Below are 22,502 nucleotides of genomic sequence, written 5' to 3'. Positions count from 1 at the left end.
TAAAATTTCAGATATGAATGTTCACGACTCTGGGTCTTCATAGAGGTGGCTTTCCCACCTTCCATGCCCAGGCAGAGCAGAGGTTCCTTGTGCCAGGGGGTATTTTTTCCTCTGCTGTTTAGGACCTGAGTCTCTCTTTTAGCAACTGTGGTTGTCTCGGTTCTTAACCGGGTTCCTTCTTTGCCCATCAGTGGATGTTCTTGAGGTGTTGTTTGTAAGTGCCACAAACCAAATTTGGTTTTCCTACGCAGTTTCAGCGCTGAGCTGGTGAGGGTAAGTAAGCCTTGGGCTGGGAAACAAGCTCAGATCCTGCAGGCGCTAGCACAGCCTGTTACGTCTGTGCCTGAAGTGAGCTCTGTCTGGCTTGTGTTTGCCAATGCTTTCAGCACGGATTCTTCTGCTCTGCGTTATTTAGGCTGAACCTTAATCTTTCTCTGCATTTTTTTCAGAACACTGTCCTCGCAGTGTTGCTAACTGCTGGCGTAATTATTCTATCCCAGGCATCGCAATCTCTCACTTTCATTGCAACGTGGAAATTGCACGTAACATGAACGGTAACCAGTATCACTGCTCTGGAGCATTGGAGCTAATAATAGAAACGAAAAACCTGCTCTGTGTGAGCTAAATAAAGGCAAACAAGACAAGATAGAAAATCAGCTTCTACACACACCAGAAGTAAAGGAGGTCCCGGTGTGTTTTCCTCTTGCTGATCACTCTTACCACCGGGCATCGCTGTATGTAAATAGGATCAGAGTTCCTGTGTTGTGCTGGGAAGAGCCAGTCCTAAGACAGCTGATTTCCTCCAGCAGTCATGCTTCATTAGCGCACGTTGCTGAGGCTTGGAGGTGCTGCGTGAGCAGAATGCTCGGCTGCTAATTCTAGGAAATACTCTTACTGATGGTGCAGTAACATGGTTCGAGTGGCTTTCTGCGTAACTTCGAGGGTCAGAGCTTGTCTCATGACAATGTATCGCTTGGACAAAGCTATTTATTGCTAATCTTGTATTTAAATAATTTATAGATATGTTGAAGAGTAAATAATGAGGGGCGGAGAATGTAATTTGCGTACATTTTCTAAATCTGTTATATAATCTTACTGTTTGTAGCAGCATTTGGAATCAAGAACATGGAAAACTTTATGGTAAAATGGCTTTTCAAAAAAACACGAGTGTAGCAAATCTGATTTTTTTCTCAAATCCAGATTTCACTGCTGAAGCTTTGGCATGTGGGCCAGTTTAGGATGGCAGTTGGCTTTCCTGGGCAGTGAACCAAATGTGAACGCAAGCGATGGTTGCCATGCGCTTCTTGGGCTCCAGAGCGAAGTCTGACGAGTCCAGTTTCGTGTGTAGAAGCTTTTCTGGATCTAGTGGGACTGATGCTTCTAGGCTAACGCCTCCTCTCCAGCCATGCTAAAAGCATGTGAACAGACTTACTGGGCCTAAGCAGAGGAAATAGGTTAAGGAAGTATATGTGCTCATTGCCTGTTCCCTGGACTAGCTGATGCAGAATTCTGTTGTTGATGGACAGTTTCTGAGACTGAAATTAGTTCGTACATCTCTGCGCAGTCTGCAGCGGTAGACGTGTCTTACGCAGGACATTGTTACCCCGGTGATAACCTGGAGAAGTTAAGGCAGACCAATGGGAAATACAAAGTCATGCATAAATTAAGAGGTATTAAACTCCTCTTGAATGAGAGAATGTACATTAAAGTGGCCTTGGTTTGCTATAGATTAATTAACCTTGGGAGATATCAGGCTTAATTAAGCTACAGTGAGTTAAAGCCACTTTAGTCTTGATAGAGATCATTCACGAGGGAGCTTTTAACCTTATGCACATCAACTTCATACCTCCTATGGGTTTGCCTTAACTTTTGGTGTCCCTTGGTGAGGTTTTGGACAGTTTGAAAACTGAGGAGTTCTCTTACCCTTTGGAATCCTGACTCCAATTCTTAGGAGAAACTGGACAGAATGGGCTTAAGATAAAAATGTATAGTGTGCATGTAGACAATGTGCACTAAGCAAGGGTTGCATGCCAGACACTGCAGAGGGATTCAAGTCTGGATTTGAAAAGCATTTAAATAGAGGTTATGAAATGGAACATTAAAACTTCGAAACGGGGAACATAAGAGCGAATCAGGGTTACTAAAATCCATATGGTGAGTCTGAGGTCTTGCTGCAGGGTTGTGGTGCTGTCTAGCAAACAAGAATTGGAAGTTTTACAAGTCGTGGTTCAAATTCCTGTTTGTTTATTTAAAAGTATTGTTATATATTTCCCTGACTGCAAGTTACCTTGCTAAAGCAGATGAAAATATCTTTTTGTGTGTGTGTGTTTGTTTTCCAGTAATTGTCCTTCATTTTTGGCTGCCGCTTTAGCCAGAGCAACTTCAGATGAAGTCCTTCAGAGTGATCTTTCAGCACACTACTTACCAAAGCATGTGGACAATGCAGATGGGATCATACGTAAGTACATCTGCGCGTGATAATGTGCAATTTTACATGCTGCGGATCTTTCATTTATATATTGGAACACTGCAGATAATTCATAGATTTTTGAAGTCAGCGTTGACTTCGGTGATTCATCTAGTCTGACCACTTGAATGGTACTAGATTTTCCTCAAAGTAGTTCTTGCTATCAGCTAGCTAAATGAGGTTGGTCTACATTTCTTGTAAAGGAATATCCCATATTGATGTAAAAAGATTAATGGAGAATTCACCACCACTCCTGATAATTTCTTAGTCAAAGCTTTCTCATCTTTAAATCTTGTCTAGTTTCAACTTTTACTATTGAATTCTTTCTCTATTTTCAATGCCTTTCTCTGGTTGTACTTGTGCTTGATCAAATTTTTTCTTCTTAAAAGCCAGTGGAAAGCACTCCTTTCTTTTAAGTGCACCTTCATAAGACCGTATCTGGTGGCTCTGCATTTCTTTACAAGCACATTAGACTATGGGGTCCTGTTGCTTGCTGGCACGTGCCAGTTGTCCTCCTTCAGCCTTAGAGCAAGTCAAATATATGTGGGAAGAGGCAATTTAAGTCTGAATTATTTCAGTCAGTATAATTTTTACTATGGCTTTTAATTTTTTATATAGTTTTAGCAAAGGGATAGTATAAAGATATTTCATGCTTAAAAGGAAAATTTCCTCTTCTCAATTTATCTGTGTTGGCTAACAAAATTTTTGCAGCATCCAGCTCAAAGCCATGCACCCTAAATTGTTTCAGGATTCTGCTGACCTAAATTACCTTGAAAAACTTTCTGGGGTGCTCATTACAATGAAGAACAATGTTTCTCACAGGTATTGAGAGAAGTTCTGTCATTTGATCTTGAAAATACAGTCACCAAACCACTTTGTCTATTCCCTCCTTTTTTTGATTAAAAAAAATAAGTAAATGATTCTGGGGATAAGTAAGATATATAAATCTGGCTCTTCAAAAAAGGAAGATTCTGCTGTATTTCTCAGAGGCCTTTGGGAACCTGAGAAACAGAAAAACATGCTATGGGTTCCCTTTCTGTAGGTATTGCTGCCTCCTCCTGCTGAGCAGGTAAATGGAATAGATTTGTCATTGTTCTGGCTGAGCAGCCTTCATTAATTTCAAATTGAGATCTCTGAGACTTGCATAAATATTTGACAGTCTCCAAGGAAATGTTGACTAAGCCTCCACACAGAATATCTAAAGAGTTCAACAAAAAAGAAAAGAAAAAGAAAAAAAACACCACAAAAACCTCACACTTACAGAAATTGCCATTTAAATATATCTAAATCCGTAATACACAGATGCAAACATAGATTGATACGTGTACAGGCTATAGCAGGCACTAAAAATGTGACTCCAGATGCAGTATGTTGTAAACTGTCATAATGAAGGTACTGGAAAATAAAATATACCTTTACAGATGCAATGTAAAGTGTCAAATTATGAAGATAAAGGACAAGAGGAAGAGGGAGAACATCTTCTGGCCTGTAGTAAAGCAATGGTTTCACATGAATACTGCAATTTCAAATAATATACCGTAAATGATAATTTTTGAAACAGAGCATTAGCTCAAGTGATGCAAGGTTTGGCTAAGAAAACCATAACAAAATTAGGGGGATTTATGCAGGGCTGAAGGAGATTTCATTGCAAAAGGTCACCAACTCCATCCTAGCTAACCTTCTTAGTAGGAGTCCTTTGAGAAACCTGGGCTAGGTACTTAGAAGAGAGCTGTGACTGCTGAATGCCCTGACTGGTACCATACAGGGAGACCTTCATGCTCTGAAAGAAAACAAAGGGAAATGTAGCAGGTGATGAAAATGGGATTTCTACATCCTGAAGTTTTGTGCTCAGAGTTCACTGTTCATCCTAATAATGTTTGGACTGCTGCAGAATGTGAAAGCAAGCTGAATTTAGCTGGCTGGTTTTGATATCCAATTCTATGTTGGTTTTTCTGCTGAACCCAGAAAGATTTTTACTCTGTATAATACAAGGAGACATTTACCTGATTTGCCTCAAGTTTGAATTTGCTAGAAGAAAAAAAAATATTCCAAATTTCCTTAGTGACACATTTCACTCTGAGAATTGCAACGTGACAAATCATATTGCATACTTAGGAGCGGTAAAAGCAGTTATCGGTGTGCTGGTGGAAAGGAAATTAGAAGTTTCATGAAAGAAGAATGCTAATCTTAAAAGAAGGAAAACTGTTTTAAGTCCACAAATGTAGGACTGCAAGAATATGGGCCTGTTCTTTTTGGGGTGATTATGTGTCTTTGGATATCAAGAACAGAATCTAAGAGTCATAGGCACGCCTGATTCTTCTCTTCCAGTTGCACTGGGGAAGAGCAAGACAGCTGCCATGAGAACTGAAAGAGGTTTGATTTCCTTTTTGAAAAGTTAAGAACATTTAGTTTTCTTTTTTTGTGGAGAAATATATTCACATTAGGATTCGGCATTGTTAAGGAACCACCAAAGGAGGCTGGATAGTAGGACTGTGTTACATGGTGGAGGTATCTAAAATATCCAGCAGACTCCAAAGCAAATCACAAAGTCCCACTACCCAGTCTTTCCAGGTACTAGGAGATGGGATTGCTATAGCCAAGACACAAAGAGGTTGTTGCCTAGTCAGAAACCGGACTTCTTAGATTAAGGAAGATTGGTCATTGGCTTGATGACATGTCTACAAACCTAGCTGCTGATCCTTGTTGTCACACTGCCCACAATTTCAAAAAAAGTCTTAAACTTTAGGTACTAAAAAGCAGAATGTGATTACTGGTATTCTTTCTACCATGACTTTGGTCTAAAAGAAGTCAGTCGTCTTTGGGAACAATAATGCCTGAACTGGATTTCCCACTAGCTGCGGTACAATTAAACGCTACTTCCAACACTGGGGATTTTGGAGCAGCAGGAGGGAAATGAAATTCTCCATGACACAACCGCAATGACAGCTGAGTCAGCTCTGGCTCAGCGCTGCAACATTAACAATTGATGAGTAATTTACAGCTGTGAGGGGGTGGTTTGACTGTTGTGGGCCTTTCTCCTGTTTTAACCTCAAGAGCAATTACCGATGATGCTGACACTCCGCATACTCCCTGCTGGGGAAGGGTGTTTAGTATCTCAGCACAGCCAGTGGGTTTACTCGTTCCTGCTTCAGAGCGACACTCTGAAGTGTAACAGCCACGTGACATTGAAATGTACACCGTTAACCTTCATACATGCCCACTGGAAAAAATGGAAGAGCAAGCCTGTGGGGTTCACTTCTGGAAACTATAATTTGGACATGTCAGGCTGTACCTGTTCCCTCTTTAAATATATTACCCAGCAAAGAAATTTCTGGTGGCACCAGTGCGAGCAGTTTAAGTGTTGTGGGGGAATCGGCACCTATCGCTATGGCAGTGGTGGGATGACCCAATCATTTGATTTCCACCACTTGTTTTTAAAGCTGTGTGATCAAGAAGCTAAGACTCCTTCTTTTGATTATGTTTATAGCTTATTTCCAGCTTAATGGCTGCTCTTGCAGATCAGGTTTGAACCAACTCATAATCAGCAGAACTGGGAATATACCTTGCTCTTAATGGCTATAGCCCACATCTTGTGTAGACCTAGTACGGAAATTAGTAAATGCTGCTTTTAGGTTCTTCAGAGAATTTCTGTGAACTGAGAGATGCTGTAACCCTCCCCTCTGCTCCTGGTATTTGGGCCATTCCTCCTCCAGGAATGATTTGACGCTCATGGATTGCTGCTGTTTACCTTTGAAGATCTCTGGCTTCGGTGAATGATCATGCACAAGGAGATTTTGATGTGTTCAGCTCCGATTCCTGTTTTCCTCTCCTGAATTTCAGAACAACTGTCAAGTGCATTTTAAAATTACTATTTCTCAGGAGTGACAGTTTAGCATTTTCTTAAATTTAAGACCTTTACAGTTTTCTCATTTGCCATGCAGATTTCCTTGACACACCATCTAGCCAGGAATCTGGAAATAATGTTATGAAACTAAGAAGGTACCTGAATGTGTACATTACACTACTGAATGTGTACACTAAAACATCTTGAAGTAACACTATTAATTTCTGTAGGTTATTTGCCACTGTATTGCCTCAGTTCTGCAGTGAAGTGGTATCTGGATTAGATCGTTTGGTCTAAACCCGATATGTCATTGTGATGGATTGTGGGTTTCATATGGGATGCTGTATGCCACGACAGCCGCCAACAGTGCAGAACGACACAGGGGATCAAACGCTGAGGGAAACGTACTTGCTTTTCATTTTTCCTTATGCTGCAAATGAGTTCCCCAAAGGCATGGCGAATGTTTAAGTTAAAAAGACAAACAAACAATGAGCTGCTTACTGATGAATGCTGATTATGGTGAGTTTGGCTTCCTCTTCTTATGCATCAGAGCCCAGAATTTCCCTGCTGACATCCATTTCAACTGCTTGGCTAGAATGGTTTTGTTTCATCTTTGTAATGTATGCAGGAAAAAAAAAATCACTTACTAGCACTCTTAGCCTTTCATTTGTGGTTTTTGCCTTCCCCAGAGATTGAGACAGTGAAGCTAGCCCGCTTAGTTTTTAGCAAACTGCATGAGATCTGCAGCAACTGGGTGAAAGACTTTCCGCTCCAGCCGAAGCCCCACCGCTACTACGAGACGTCCATCCATGCCATCAAGAATATGCGCAGGAAGATGGAAGACAAGCATGTCTGCATCCCAGACTTCAACATGCTCTTCAACCTTGAGGTAAAAAGAGATCACGTGGAAGACAAATGCATATGCTAAATACGGTTTCCATTCTTGGGGAAACTAGGCAGTCTTCTACTGTGAAAATGCAAGCCATCCCTATGAGGGACCTGAGGGGGGATTGACAGTCAAGAGGCAAACCTGGTCTTAAGTTAGTTCAGTTGATATTCTGTAACCATAGAGGCAGTATGACATGCAGTTTCTGCGTAGGGTATATAGAATAAAGGAGCAATTTTCACAGACTTCTGGTGAAATGTCATCTAACTAAAGGAAGTTTGTATCTGGCCCATCCTGATGTTGCCACACATGCGGTGGCTGAAGGGGTGTCAGTTGTCTGCAGGGGTGGGTCTGTCCTGCTTTTCAACACTTCCTCTTGGGAGGAAGAAGCCAAAAGCAAAAGTAAAGAAAGTAAGTAAAAAAAAAACCCAAACAAACAAACCAACCCCAAACACAAAACTTACAGGAGAATTGGTTGCAGTTCACACAAGGATCTAGCAACATGAGTAGTTTGGTGGAACTGTGGCCAGACTTCTTCCCTCCATTAATTTCTGTGTTTACCAGGCAAACACTCATGCTTACTCTTCCTTGAGATACAAAACTGGACACTCAAGAATGGCAAATAAAGTGGCACAAATTTTACCTTTAGGATCAGATTGCTGCATAATTGATTCCTGTCACTTTAATAACCATCTTCTGCCCCATCCACATTCTTGCCTTTAAATGATATTAATGCAAACAGAGGCAGGTGTTTCCTTTGCCTGTCAATTCTCAGCTTTCTTATTCCAATTTGTGTTGGAGCCCATTACTTAAAAATTACAATGTACAAATATTCTAGTCATTGAGATGGCTGTCAGGGTTGAATCGGCACTGACAGTGGGTTGGTGTGTTATACGTATGACTAGGCACTGGAGCTGGTGTCTCTTCGTACAGCATTGTTTCTGTTTGAACAGATAAGGGGAAGCTGAGAAAACTGACTTGAAGATGAGTGATTTTGCTGTATTTGATTTGTGAATGTAATCACAATTATCTGATGAGAGAGTACATACAGGCTCTTTTTTAAAAACAGGCATCTGAGGTGATATGGATGAGATTTTTTAAAAAAAAAAAAAAAGACAAATGAAAGCAGAGGCTGGCTGGCTTCACATTTTAACTGTACTGGCATTTTATCCCTGGTGGATTCCAGTCTTGATGTAGACTTCATGCAAACCGTATTGGATGTTCGTCTCTCTCTGTGGTCTTTGCAGTCACAGAAACTCCTGCACAATTTGATGAGAATGGCACTTTCTATTTGAGTTGAGTGACTGAATTGTAACAAATGGAACATAAGGAGCACTGAGAGCGCTTCAGATTCTTGCAGGGCATCCCTTGCAGTTTGCAGGTAGAATTCATCAGCAAAAAGGTGGACATTTCCCATTGATGCAAGTGAAGGTGGTCTGAGTAGTTTGTTTGTCCGGTGCCGACTCTGCTGCTAAGTGCAATTTAATGAGGACACCACAAATCTCAAGTTCAAAAGTTTTAAGACAATCCAATTAGCTGTTTGCATTGCTTTCTCCTGAGCGGTTTTCTCAATATGTTTCCATTGACAGGACCAAGAAGAGCAAGCTTATTTTGCAGTGTTTGATGGTCACGGGGGAGTGGATGCTGCCATCTATGCCTCCATCCATCTCCATGTGAACATGGTCCATCAGGAGATGTTCCAGCATGACCCGGCAGAGGCACTGTGCCGAGCTTTCCGGGTGACTGACGAGCGCTTTGTCCAGAAGGCAGCCAGAGAGGTGACTGAGTTACCGGGCTTCACCCAGAAAGTGTTTGTCTGTAAATTGTGTCTTTGTTATCAGGGCTGCTCCAAGTGCTGTGCTGAGCACCGGCCGGGCGTCAGCACTGAGCTGTCCATGCGGAGCCCATAGAGCCGGTGCCCGCTGGTGGGCTGCTTCGTGCTCCATAAAAATGTCAGCAACATCCAGTTCATTTAGAAGGATGCTGCTGCTATTCTTATGTTCTAACTAACTAGTGCTAACTAGGTTTAGTCCTTGGTACTAGTGGGGTTTTTGGGGTTAGCGTTTTTTTTTCTCCTCATCTCTATAACATATGCTTTTCCTAGCTCCAGAAAGCAAAAATAAATGGATAACTGACTCCTGGGCCTCCTAAACTTATGCAAGGGCTGAGATAAATGCAGGGAACTCCAGATGCTTACAAATAAACCTCCCTCCAAGTTCTTTAGCTTTCAAGCGCTGTGTCAACAGACACAGGAAGACCAGTGAAACAGTAGCACGGCAGATCACAAGCAGAGCCCAGCTTCTGAAATGAGATTCCAATGCAAGGGAAGTCACAGGGCGGCAAAATCCATCGCTTGCGTTCAGCCAGGCTGGCTCTGAGCAGTCCTTGCTGCTGTAAGGAAAGCACTGCCTGCTCCTCCCTGGGAACAGGCTGCGCATTGGAATGTCAACATGTTCTGTCCTTGAGTTAAGCAGGAAAACGCTTTAAAATGGTTCTTACTTGCTTCTTTAAAACTGAGGGTGGCTTTTTTCACCCTATCCAGAGTCTGCGTTGTGGAACCACCGGAGTGGTAACTTTCATCCGAGGAAATATGCTGCACGTGGCCTGGCTTGGGGACTCCCAGGTGATGCTTGTGAGGAGAGGCCAAGCTGTGGAACTGATGAAACCCCACAAACCAGATCGAGAGGTGAGAACGGGCTGGTTTAAATACACCTGGGCAGTGTTTGCCACTGAAGCTGACAGGTAGCAGCCTTACGTGGGATGCTCAGACACCGAGCGTTGCCTTCCCAGTGTCTCTGGGAGCGGCAGCGTATGTTCCAGTATTCCTGCTCTGTTTGGAAGTTGGTATGGATTGTGTGCAAATCCTTTGTTCTCATCTGGTGGGGCCTGCAGCGTTGTGAAAACAACCAAATATTTCTTGAAGCGTTCAGAGTGCGACGGCAGCAGTGAGTGCTCTGTCCAAACAACTCTCGTGTTGCCTTGCTGTTTAGGATGAGAAGAAGCGCATCGAGGCACTTGGTGGCTGCGTGGTCTGGTTTGGAGCCTGGAGGGTGAACGGGAGCCTGTCAGTCTCCAGAGCTATTGGTAAGAGTGGGCTTTAATTCCTTTTTCAGGCTTTTCTTTTTCATTAAAACTTTAATTTTCTAGTGATCAAAATTTGAAATACAGCTGAAGATAGACCTGTGAGCTATGACCTCTATATTTTTCCTCTACAGTTTGAGGGAATAATTTCCAAATAATCTCTTTAACTTGGGGTAAGAGTCACTGGCTCCCGGCTGTGTTAATAAAAGGGCTTCCAGATGCTGTGACTGCAAACCCACAGTCTGGTGTGTCTGTGTGTTGTTTTTCCACAGGGGACGCTGAGCACAAGCCATATATCTGTGGGGATGCAGACTCTGCCTCCACTGTACTAGATGGCTCTGAAGACTACCTCATTTTAGCCTGCGATGGCTTCTATGACACAGTCAATCCCGATGAGGCAGTCAAAGTGGTGGCTGACCATCTAAAGGAGAATAATGGCGACAGCAGCATGGTAGCACATAAATTGGTGGCGTCTGCTCGGGATGCCGGTTCCAGCGACAACATTACTGTCATCGTGGTATTTCTCAGGGACATGAACGCAGCAGTCAATGTTAGCGAGGAGTCGGACTGGACAGAGAACTCTTTTCAGGGTGGGCAAGAAGACAGTGGAGAAGATAAGGAAAACCACGGAGACTGCAAACGACCGTGGCCCCAGCACCAGTGCTCAGCACCTGCAGATCTGGGGTACGAGGGACGAGTGGATTCCTTCACCGACAGAACTAGTTTAAGCATAGGGTCCAGCATTAACCTGTTTGATGATCAAGGCTATTTAGACCTGACAAAAACAGAAACTAGTACACCTCAGAGTGCCAAATGTCTGCCACCGAGTCAAGTCTTTAGTCCTGGCATACCAAAGAGCGTGAATTTGATCAACGGCTTAACAGTGAAGAGCAAATCACCAGAGTGCACCACATCACCCATCTGTGGCCAGGGCGATCCCAGGGAGCACAACGTTCCTCTTAGTTTGGGTGCTGTGGGGCAGAGCGTCTACAGGGTGAAGGGTTTATCCCCTGTCGTCTTTGGGCTGGAAGATGAACTGTTCAGATCCTTGGGAAAACGAGCTGCGTTCTTTCACTTCCGGCTCTGTAACGGGAAGAGGCGACGCGGAGCCAGGCTCAAACCAAAGTTTCGTGCGCCGCTCTTGGCTCGCGAGCCTTTCCATATAGGAGGATCGAGTCTGTCCTCACCCGTCCAGGGCCGCGGTAGCACAAGGTTGTCGGTAAGACACTCCCCGTGGTGGAGGCTGGCGAGTCGTAGCGCTTACAGTGAGAGCGTGGTTTTGATGCGAAGACAAAGTAATTGTATAGCAGATTCATACCTTCATCAATGCTGTAAAATGTAACCATCTCCCTCGTGTTCCCCCGTCAGACTCCCAGAATAGACATTCCCAAAATAAAACTGGCATCGTCAGAAAGCATTAAAAAAGGTGGGCATTTCAGAACTGTACTCCAGTCCCCTGCAAAGCTCCAACCATGTGTAAATAGATCTAGGAATTAACAAATGTAGTTGTTTCGATCTCAATACAGTTTGCTGGTGGTGCCACCCCGAGCAACGTCACAGCCACCCGACCACCCACACACACAAGTATCTAGTCACATTCACCAGTGAAAGCCAAACAGCCGGTTCACGTGAACAGACGCGGTTAGGGAACAGTCTGTAACACAGAAAGCTGGACCTGCTTGAGACACGTCTGTGGAGCAATATGTAATGAAATGAAAGATTCCAGTTTAGAACTGCCAAACTTTTTTAGAGTGGGGGGGAAGTTTCCACAGGAGTCGAGGTGTGGGGTGTTTTTTTTTTTTTTTGTGTTCTGCTTTCTGTTTATTTCAGGCGAGCATTAAGGTGAATTAGAAAACTACATCCACTTTTGCAGGTAAAAGACTAAAAGCCATACAGGGTTTTACCAGGTAACTTAGGAATGGACAAACTAAGCTCCTGCTACTCTGTTCTCAGACTCTGACTGAGGTACAGACTCATAATTTACGTATTTTTTTCATGTAACATAAAACGTGGAATATGAAGAAAACTGTTTTTTGTAGTTTTTAAAAAATTATTTCCTATGGCTAGAGGTGCAGTGTAGGAAACTTCGTATCTTTCTGGTGCTTTTAGTGGCATTTTTCTCATTTGTCAGCTTAGGAAACTGGTCTCAATTAGTTTTAATCGAATATGATTGTGCTTAATGCTTTGAGCCAACCTCTTTCCACCGTAACTTCATCTCAGGTCTTAAAAGAAACCAATCTGTGGAGATGTTCAGTACAATACTACTGTCACTCACCCAGCTGAACCAGAGAACTGCTTGCTAGGGATAACGAGCAATTTGATGAGCTGTTTGGTTTCGGTAATGATTTCTAAATGGCAAAGGCATAATTTAACGTAAAGTTGCAGCATGAAGGACGGTAGGATGCTGTGGCTACGAGGAGCAGTACTGCTGCAATGTGGCATTTTCCAGCATGCGTGGGAATGGATGCCAGGCTGCCGGAGCGATCCAGAGCGGATGGAAATGCTGTGGATGCGGATGAGCAGGGGCCGCGCTTGGGATTGAGTGAGAGGGTAAAACTGGGTGAGAAACCAGAGCTCTGCTTTGGCTAAACCTGGGTTCAGAGAGGAAAGTGAGGAATGTCGGTCACCCTTATTTTCAGAAGCAGAGCGTTGTGTATCAACCCGGGACACAGACAGTACCCACCGGCTCTTCCCTGCTCTGGAGGTGACGAGGAACCCGTAGGGGAGAGGTTAATTGGGACGTAAGTAAGCAGGCGATTCCCATCAGCTCCACTAAATACACATCCTGTTACTATTCTTTGTTACAGTAAGACATTTGGAAGAGTATGAATAAAGTAAGTCTTCACAGGCATTTGTTGTACAATTCATATCATTTTAGCAGTAACAATTTAATAACAGTATTAGTATTTAGCTAGAATTTGCAAAGTATTTTAATATTAAGTAGTCAGGAGATTATTCAACACGACGAGATGGCGAGGTTTGAATTCTGCCAGTTTCCGCTGCTTCTATCTTTGATGCACTATTTTAAAAGCAATCATCTGATGAATAGCAAACGGCTTTGTGAGTACCCAGCAGTTGGAGTGTGGCTTTAGATTCCTTTGATCTTTTTCAGACTTTTTTTTTAATCTTATGGGATCATTGGCTCTTATCTGTCATCTGATTAAGCCTTAGCAGTTGTCAACGTTCTCTTTAGCTGCAGCATATGTTCCAAGTCAGATTTACTGAGGAAATTTGAGAAACCACAAAATGGTAAAATATGCAACTCTGGGGCATCTCTGCGGTGCCTTTGTTTTAAATTATTCACAGTAATAATGACGCATTGAAAGTCCATCTTAGAGCCGAGTGTCGTGCTGCGGAGAGAAAGGTGGTGTAAGTGCAATTCTTGGATGAGTAAATGAAAATGAAAACCCGTTACAGATGATAAAACTTCTTCCCAGTCTGCAGGAGCAGTTGAAGAGCACTGGGCTGCATGCGTGCTGTTTTGGGAAGGATTGAGCTTTTTAGGTGTGGATTCATAAATGATAATTCTGTGAGTCATACCATTTATCTTGCTAGGAGACAAAAAAAAAAATCTACCATCGTAGTTCCAGTGTGGTCAGGTAAAAACATTGTATAGATAGCAAGTGTTCATTTCTTCACTAAATGCATATTTATAGAGTAGATAGATAGGAACCATTTGTAAGGTAAGTCCTTTAAAGTTCTATAATATTAAAAGTAGTGGTTATTGGTCTGATATATGCTGCTCTTGATTCTACACACTAGACAAAAAAGCAGTGCTTTGTGAAATGCAATGTTTTCTCTTAATGCCACTGGTGATAGGAAGTAGTTCTCTTCAGTTCAAGATCCTGTGCCCTTATTTGCTGCTTGCTAACGTAAGCAATAATCCCTCTCTAATGGTATCTAAGTGTTCTGTATCTCGTACTTTGTCTATCTGGTGACAATGTAAAAATATTAGGCTAATATAAAAGTATCTAATTGTATTTATTAACTGTTGATACTGAGATTCAGTCTGTGACCTGTGTTTTGTATTTTTATCGTGTATCTTAGTGGTGGTGAAATTTGTATAACGAATCTTTCCAATAAAGAGCTGAAGTATCCCTTTTCCGCGTTAACACAACCCGCATCAGTTTCAGTTCCCGTGTTAACTGTGTTTGCAGAACTAGGAGGTAGGTAGTGAAAACTTTTTTTTTTTTTGTTTTTTCTTTTAAATTGTGTTGGTTTTGAGGCATGGGCTCCAGGCAGTTTGTCTGGAGCTGCTCAAAACTTGCTCGTAAGCTCTTCACTGTGAGTACTAGTGGGATTCACTCGATCCCCACTCTGGTAGTTTTCTGTGTACGCTTTTTAAACGTGCAACTCTGAGGAATGTCTGCGTTGCAGAGAGCAGTATAGCACCAGACCAGGGAGCTGTTAACCCATTTCAATTTGCACTAAAGGTGGGTGGAAACGCATGTATATAACTTTTCTTTACCTAGAAGTGCCATCAATTGTCCTTGCAAGTTAAAACCATTCAGTATTTGATTTAGATCGCATTGTAACACTGAAGGACAATGTCAAAGCAGACTTTAACTTACACCACATTTATAGTGGTACATCGTCATAGAAACTCCGCTCTGTTTTTGGAACACTGCGTGTCAGTGAGAACCACACTGTCCTATGGGCAGATAAGATGAGGCATAACAAGTTGTGTGTTTATAGACACGGCTGCTGTAGTTCAGGTCCACCATCTCCTCACTAAATCCTCCTGACCCTGGCAATGTTCTGCGGGAAAAAAAAATAAATGAGAAAGATTGGTCTAAATTAGAGGCTGGTTCAGCACAATTTATTCACTCGGCACTAGTCACATAACAAAGCCATCGAAGGGGATACTGCAGCTTTGTTCATGCCTGTAATTTAGGGCAATCTTTCTTTAATTCATAGCCTCTTTGCAACAGGAACAAAACTTTCTACCCTTGTATCATGTGCAATAAGTAACAATGAAGCATTAACACAATCTCCGACTTAAATGTTCACATCCTTTCCAGTCCTGGCTAATCAGGCGATCGCACTCTACTTGCCAGCATTAAAGCTAAACAAAAAACCAACCCCACGGATTAGGGTCTAGCACAACTGTTGTATGTCGCAATTGCATTTTGTTCGGTTTTTTTTCTCTGCTTCACTCTAGAAGACACCTTGGAACAAGAACAGGGAAGTTGGCCGAGACCACCCCGAGTACTTCTACTTCTCCTGTAGCCAGGTGCGGTGGGCACTGCTCCACCGGGTGCTCCTGTTGCCCCTCTGTATTATCTTGTTCATTGAACTAACATGTTCCTTATGAAGTGAATAACCTAAAGCTAACCATTTCACGGTGTTGGGACTTTCATCCACAATCTTGTTCTACAGTTCACATATGAGTTTAACCATGTATTAGTCATCCATATTTTATTTATGAAAGCTGTTTATACAGAAAAACTGTTGAAGTTTTACCAATATCTTAATAAAACAGTAATTTAAACCACACTTCAGGTAGTCTGTTTATTTAAGAGCTAACAAAGATAGCACCCACCATCTGAATTAAGCATCTTTACTGGGGTGAAAGCGGATTTCCTTTGTGTAATGTCTAACAGAAAACACCACGGTTCAGCACTGACCTGTCTGGTACCTGTGTAGTTACCCAGGGCCCATCTGTTTTAGAGCCAGGAAGGGAAGGGCTGTTGCAGCACAGTGAAAGTTAATTAGATAAGTAAGTCTTTCAAGCCTCTTTCCCCACCTCTCGTTTAAAAACCAGCTGTACAGAAGTTCTTCATGAGGTGCACAAAGCACGATGGTTCCGGCTCCTCGTGCCTGCAAGGGTTGGACACCAACTCCAGAATAGATCACGTGGCTGATCAGAATAATTTCCTTCAGCTCAGGCCTCTGATTAAGAGCAAAGCATCTGTGCGTGCTGAAGAGGCAGAGCTGTGTGATTACTGCTAATTGAGCTGTGTATAATCATCAACATGCAGCCCTGTACAACAGTAAACACTCACACCACACTATGGGAGGGTGCAGCTCGTTACAGGCCACCCCCAGTGCTCAGCACCTGGAACAATCTGCGCACGAGGCAGCTCAGAGCTGCACCTCCTCCCTTCAGCTGAGAAATACAAACCCAAGTTGAGGTAAAAACTGTGGATCCTCCCCCGTTCCTCTTTGAATACACAAGATTTAAGCATTGGGCCTGGCTTCTACTAACATTGCTTAAATCCATCTAGGATTTTTAAAGCTATTTCATTCAATGATTCAGGAAAATAAGTGCCAAGTGTACAGCAAGAAAAAGTTCTCCTACACGGGGCCAGGCATGACAGCAACTCGGTGCTAAGGAGCAGCGTAGGGTGGTAGCAGCGCACTACTTACCCTGACAGTCTCTACCATTTCACTTATTTACACACAAACATCTAAAACTTCACACCAGATTTCAACATTCATTTTATTAACAAAGAAAGTGCAAACAGTTTTAAACTATGAGTTGTACAGCACTTACACTGTGGAACATTCACACAGAATGAACATCAGTACAGCCAGCTGAGACAAGGACAACTATCGGGTACAGTTATTCATGCTTCGTCACTAACCAGGTACTCAGTTTTCATCATAGCTTCACAAGTAGTTTAGCAGCTCAAAACGCAACATAGAGTGGCAGAGTTTGGCAATAGGTCCCGTTGGTCCACACCACAGACTGAGGGAAACAACTTCTGCACCAGCTCCTTCACCCCAACTCTCACCCCACTGCAGCCGTAGGGGTCAGCAGTCTTGCACAGCCAGCTCAAAACGAGGACGTTCTCACATTCGTGGTTAGTCCAATGACACAACAGGACACATCCTGAATCAGGGCTCCAGCACCTTTTGGACATCTGAAAGCTGGCAGAGCCAGCAGGAATGCAACCTTTAGCATAAGGCCTTCAAAAGGCCATTTTGCCCCAGCTACAGGTTTAAGACGAGTGTAGAACCACCACGCAAGGGTATTTGACAGACTGGAGTGCGCACACAGCCACGAACAACAGCCTTGGACTACGCGCCAGTGAATAAACGCACCTTCCTCTTCCCAGGGACGTGAGCCGGCAGGTCTTCGGGCCCCAAGCCCGTTCTCTACCTGCTCCAGAGAAAGTCAGCTTTCACCAAAAACCCTCATACCCCAACAGTTTTTAGGGCTTCAAGCAAATACAACCTTTAGAGTCAGAATTTCATGCAGGTACTTAAATCCAAGCAGCCTTTTCCATGGATGATTACATAAGCATGCAAAGCCCAGCCAGCCCTCCCTCAGCACTGTAACTTCTGAAGACAGCTCCCAGCCCCGGGGAGGCAGGGTGGTCACGCAGAGGCAGACCAGGGGCTCGCCTGTCTGCCGCGGTTCTCCTGCTGGCAGACCGCAGCTCGTGAGACCGTACAAACACCCATCTGTCTACTCACAGCAAGATGACCGTTGCCTCTCATCTCTGCAGCCGGAGGAGCAGTATGGGAAAAGCACGTCCCCAGGGCTACAGACCTCACGGGCTAGCGAAGGCAAGCAGTTACAATTACCTGGTGCTGTCTTCTCCAGTAACAAAGCTGAGCTCGTCAGGACCGGCTTGATCACCCTCTGGGAACATTGAGCACCGCTCCGAGACTGAAAACAAAGACCCAGTAACCTTTACCAGATGAGCAATCGGAACACAGCAAGTTAACATTCCGTCACCTGCAAGGCCCCTGCCTTGTATTTCATCCCTAATATACGCGATGTGCTTGACACAAATTTAAAACCCTGTGGCAGTCTTAACTCTTAAGATACCTTTAAGTCAAGCACAGATATGAGCAATGTTTTGATTCTTCTGATGAGTTGAGAGGTTTTAGCGCCTGCTGTGGGCGCACAGCAAAGCGGCAAACTTCGGTGACGGAGCCGAGTTGTTAGGTCACACTGCTAATGCACAGTGGGACGCTTAGTCAACTTCCCCTAGCGTCAGCTGTCACCTTACAGCTTTTAATTTGATCAGAAGGTTAAAGCTTTTCAGAGAAATATGAGATGAGTTTCTGAAACGGCACTGAAGTGCTCAAAGCACATTCCTGCCACTTAAGATGCAAATCCACGTCTAAGGCAGCATTACCTCCCCAAGATCAGCCTACTTACAGCGCCCACCCTGGTGCACAGGGAGTTCCAGTGCAGAACTAGAGCTATGGGTTTTCCAGCGCCTCCCTGGCGACTCACCCAAACTGACTTCTCAAGGCTAGAAAGAGTTGCCCTCTCCTGTTTGGATCTGTTTTTAATTAGGATCCCAAGAGAGGAGTTCCAAATCTTACTGGCGCTTGTTTGAGCTTGAATGGCTCTACAGCACCATCAGCAATCTCTGCTTTTGCAGCGTTCAGTGTGAGAGGAGCTCCGAGCAGGCTCACGGGAGCGTTTGGGATGGGGGCTCACAGTCAATTCTACCTTCGCTTGAGGACTGGACAGAGAAGGCATGGTTAAACCCCTCCGAGGTAGAGGTGGCATCCTCCTGCTCTTCGTTTTCCGTGTCACATTCAATGTCACTGTCGCTGCTCATTCCTGGTAGGAGATGAAGGACATGCTTCTGACATACCCTAGCTGCAAAAAATGAACCCAAAAAACCAAAAACCACAAGGCAAAAATGATGGCAGGAAGATCTATGTAGCTGAAGCATTCAATTTTTTCACACTTAAGAGCTACCAGTATCAAATACCAAGAGCTGGCAGGAGAACAGGAGAGGAGGAGCATGTTCAGAGCTAAATGTATTTACCAAAGCACTAAGGAATCTGACAGAACAGTGGGTATCAGGCTTTGAGAACAGCCTCATTTTGCTGCGCAGCTTCGCTCAAGAGGAGTGGTTCCCACGTCACCAGCTGAGCGCAGACTCAGGTGTCCACAGCTCCTTCCTGTGTGAGCTGCACCCCCTGCCAGCTGCTCAGCCTACCTCTACAATTAGGACAGCAAATAAAGGTTGCTTTTTTAACAGTTAAGAGGTAGTACGACCCGTTCAGCAGATGTACCTACCAGACCCTTCAAGCAGCAACACTCTATTCAAGTCTCACACATATAAAACTTGCTTTTCCTACAAAAAAGAACCATAGCTGTTGATAATCAAGGTGGCTTCTTTTGTTTTGCCAGACCTTGAGCATGCATTGACAGCAGTCAAAACTCTCCCTTTTGTACAGTTTTGTAGGTGACAAAAGGGGTTGCTCTGTTCTTTTACTTCTTAAGAGGTGATACTCATTGCTAAGAAAAAGCAAGTAGTTAAGGGAGGTGCCAACTCTACTGTAGTTTTTCCTCTGAAAGAAAAAAAAAGTAATATTTGTTTCCTGGCGTTTTTAACAATGAAGTATTTCAGTTTTTAAAACATTTTCCTATTAGGCTCTCTGCTATAATAGGAGAGCTGCGGGAGCGCATCATGATCACGCTGCAGTGACTAAGAGCAGAAATTCAGTTTTGTCACTGAGAGACCTTCTGTAAATGCCAACTCCTACACAATATTGCACACTGCAGGGAGAGATGGATGCTGGCACCTTAATATAGGCTTTGCGCTACAATTCAGTCATTGAAATTCAAATTAGTGCAGGGGTGGAAGGCAGGAGAGTTTTAGCAAGATAAGAAAAACTCTTCTACGTGGACTTTCAAAAAAAAAAAAAAAAAAAGGCGCAATAATATTTTTTTCCAGCATGGAAAGGATGCAGGAAGGGAGGGGGAAAAGTTTCCTTCAAGTCTCTAAGGAAACTGGCTTACATACCACAACACCCGACACGAATGAAGTGTTGGAGAGATTCTAGTGCGGACGTGGAGGTAGTTACCAATGTGGTTTGTCCCTGAAGGCAGAAGACTTAAAAGCCAAGGTCACTGGCTACTATTTTAATTAGATAAGAAATTATTTTCAAGGTCATGCAACTGAACACCAAAGCAAAGACCTGGAGTCATATCAAGAGGTACAAAAAGCAATGAGTAGTCCAGAGAAATAGATGGCTCCACATAGCATTATCTGCTGGGTCTTCACATCCCTACTGCACCGTGACATCACTATTTCTCTGCAGACAGCAGTGACACCAAGATGGTCTCTCCTCATTCAGATTTATGCTACAGCTGCCAAATGTTACAGCAAAGTTCAACAGCCATGAAAACAGGGCTTGGGGTTTGTTGTTTGGTTTTGTTGGGGCGTTTTTTGGTGGTTTCTTTTTCTTTCCCCTTCAAGCTATTTCCGTTACAGAAATGGATCACAATAGACTGAAGTGGTGTCACACTGCATTTGCCCTCTACAACATCCAATTTACCTTCTTCTGGCACTGCAGAAGCACCTTCAGAAAGCATACCCTGCAGTTCACCAGTTTCAGAGCTGTTTTCCAGACCACCTGGCTGTGCTCCTTCTGTACGACATCCTTTAGAATTTGATCTTAAGAAAGAATTTAGGAGAAATACAAGAACCCATGTCAGAAATTCAGCTTCAATCCAGCTACAGAAACAAATCCTTTTAGTTTTACTCATTGTTTAAGTCTCTTGTATATCCACTTAAACTTCCAGCTTTAATTGATTTAGAAATATTTAAATCTTAAAAAAAAAAAAACCACCCTGGAAAAGTCTATGATGAGTACCTTCCAAAAATGGTAACTGTTGCTATTTAGGAAAAAAAACAAACACAACCCCCCCACACACAACTGAGCACTCCATTGCACTTAGCCAACAGGGAGTTATTAGGAAATTGCTGAAAAGTAGAGTCACAGTGAAAAATATTGTCTCATATGAGAAAATCAAAAGTGATAACTTTCAGTTAGAGGATATTTTGCAAGAATAGTGGGAAAGCAGACTGGGCCTGCCTTTCAAATCAAAGTGTCAGACTACATGCACACTGATCAAAATAAAAGAAAAAATAAAAAAGAACAAAATAGACAACTTGTAACCTAGTAGTTATAAAACCAAAAACTGATATCCACAGGGAACAGAAGCAACCAAGTAAATTTCAAAGTAATTTCTCTTCCATGCTACAAGCACCTGGTTTTAGCAGATTGGTATTTTTTCTTTCTAGATCAAGGGCAAGTGAGGGAAGAGATAACAAGAGGAATAAAGAATAAAACCCTTACCCTAGAGCACCAACTTTCCTGGTCTTCTCTACAGCAGCTAAGCCATTTAAGCCAGAAACTCCCACATCAGAATCTGAACCTTCACAAGACCTTTCCTCTGGCTTCGGCAGTGCCTCAGAAGCATTGCTGTTAGCCAGGGGCCTGGGAGAGTGATGCCGACTGCTCAACTTTGAGCTCCCTATGCCACCTGAGGAAAGAGGGAAAGAAACTCAAAGCACATCCAGCCTTATTTCAAAAGACTAAACATCCAGTTGCTTTACATCACCAGTTCGGTTCTGAGCATGTGTATGCACGTGCACACCTTCCCCACCCTCACTCTTAAAACCTTACATTTTCAAGTCAACATATGGGCGACACATACCATTGGATGTCCACTCTAAACACACAGAGTTTCTGTTTCAGCTGCCTTTTCCGATAGTAGACTTGGGGAAGCACAGATTAATCCTTCCCCATCTTGTGTTGTTAAAACTTATCTTCTGGTAACACAGACAGCCTCCTCACTGTCATTTTTCCAAGTTATAGATGCAAAGTTGTTTGGCTGCAGTAAGGCAGCCTTTCTAGTCGTGGACAAGGGTGGAACTGGGCACAAAGGTCACAGTTACACTGTGTAAGGACTTTATGGTATGTTCCAGTTTCTCACCCAAGCCTTCTCTATTTAGCATTATAACAAAACAACTGTGATACTCCATTCCTTCTCTGAACACTTGAGAAGGGCAAAATACCAATTCCTGTGTTAGGTATTTCATTTCATTACCACTTAAGGAAAGGCATGGTAAAACTCAGGAGCAGCAATATCATACAATTCTTTCATCACGTGTATATGGAGTTTTCCTGAATTCCCTTTAAGTCAAATCACAATTGAAGCCTGTACTTCAGTACTTTTTGAGCTATGATTTTCACTATAAAGTTCACTCCTGAAACGTCTTCAGAGACACCAGAAGTAACACGTAACATATATTTACATTCTGGTAAGTCAAATGCATGGCACTCTTTCACAGCAGATCAGCTATCAAAGCTACAACAATGTAACTAGATTTCAGAAAGGATCCAGTCAAGTTTCAGGGAAGCTTCAGTTGCCAAGTAAAAACCTTCCTGTAAAGCTTTTGTACAACAGATGCTAAGATGCATCCCATCATACGAGTGAAGATGACCTTGTTTAC

At 43.2% G+C, this 22,502-nt stretch overlaps 2 protein-coding genes across 10 annotated transcripts in view; one reads left to right on the top strand and one right to left on the bottom strand.

Moving 5' to 3' along the window:
* PPM1E (protein phosphatase, Mg2+/Mn2+ dependent 1E) overlaps positions 1–15,774 on the top strand; it is a 69,562-nt gene extending 53,788 nt beyond the window's left edge. The window contains exons 2-7 of the mRNA XM_075771953.1: positions 2,340–2,458; positions 7,001–7,200; positions 8,787–8,975; positions 9,740–9,883; positions 10,188–10,281; positions 10,551–15,774. Coding sequence (XP_075628068.1) covers positions 2,340–2,458; positions 7,001–7,200; positions 8,787–8,975; positions 9,740–9,883; positions 10,188–10,281; positions 10,551–11,620 — 1,816 coding nt within the window. The 3' untranslated portion in view covers positions 11,621–15,774. The remainder of the gene's footprint in view (positions 1–2,339; positions 2,459–7,000; positions 7,201–8,786; positions 8,976–9,739; positions 9,884–10,187; positions 10,282–10,550) is intronic.
* A 932-nt stretch (positions 15,775–16,706) lies between these two features.
* Positions 16,707–22,502, bottom strand: part of TRIM37 (tripartite motif containing 37) — a 29,259-nt gene continuing 23,463 nt past the window's right edge. For 2 of the 9 annotated variants that reach the window (XM_075771950.1, XM_075771947.1), the window contains exons 21-25: positions 21,343–21,529; positions 20,539–20,657; positions 18,695–18,808; positions 17,812–17,896; positions 16,707–17,383 (exon numbers count right to left, since the gene is read on the bottom strand). In XM_075771950.1, the coding sequence (XP_075628065.1) occupies positions 17,380–17,383; positions 17,812–17,896; positions 18,695–18,808; positions 20,539–20,657; positions 21,343–21,529 (509 nt within the window). In that variant the 3' untranslated portion in view covers positions 16,707–17,379. Of the gene's footprint in view, positions 17,387–17,807; positions 17,897–18,694; positions 18,848–20,538; positions 20,658–21,342; positions 21,530–22,502 lie in introns of those variants that run through there. The other 7 variants (XM_075771949.1, XM_075771945.1, XM_075771951.1 and 4 more) reach the window with 4 other exon arrangements.

Source organism: Balearica regulorum, chromosome 19, assembly GCF_011004875.1.
Source record: "Balearica regulorum gibbericeps isolate bBalReg1 chromosome 19, bBalReg1.pri, whole genome shotgun sequence".
Taxonomy (NCBI): domain Eukaryota; kingdom Metazoa; phylum Chordata; class Aves; order Gruiformes; family Gruidae; genus Balearica; species Balearica regulorum.
Note: the sequence above shows the minus strand (reverse complement) of the source record. Positions and strands in the feature narration are given on the sequence as shown.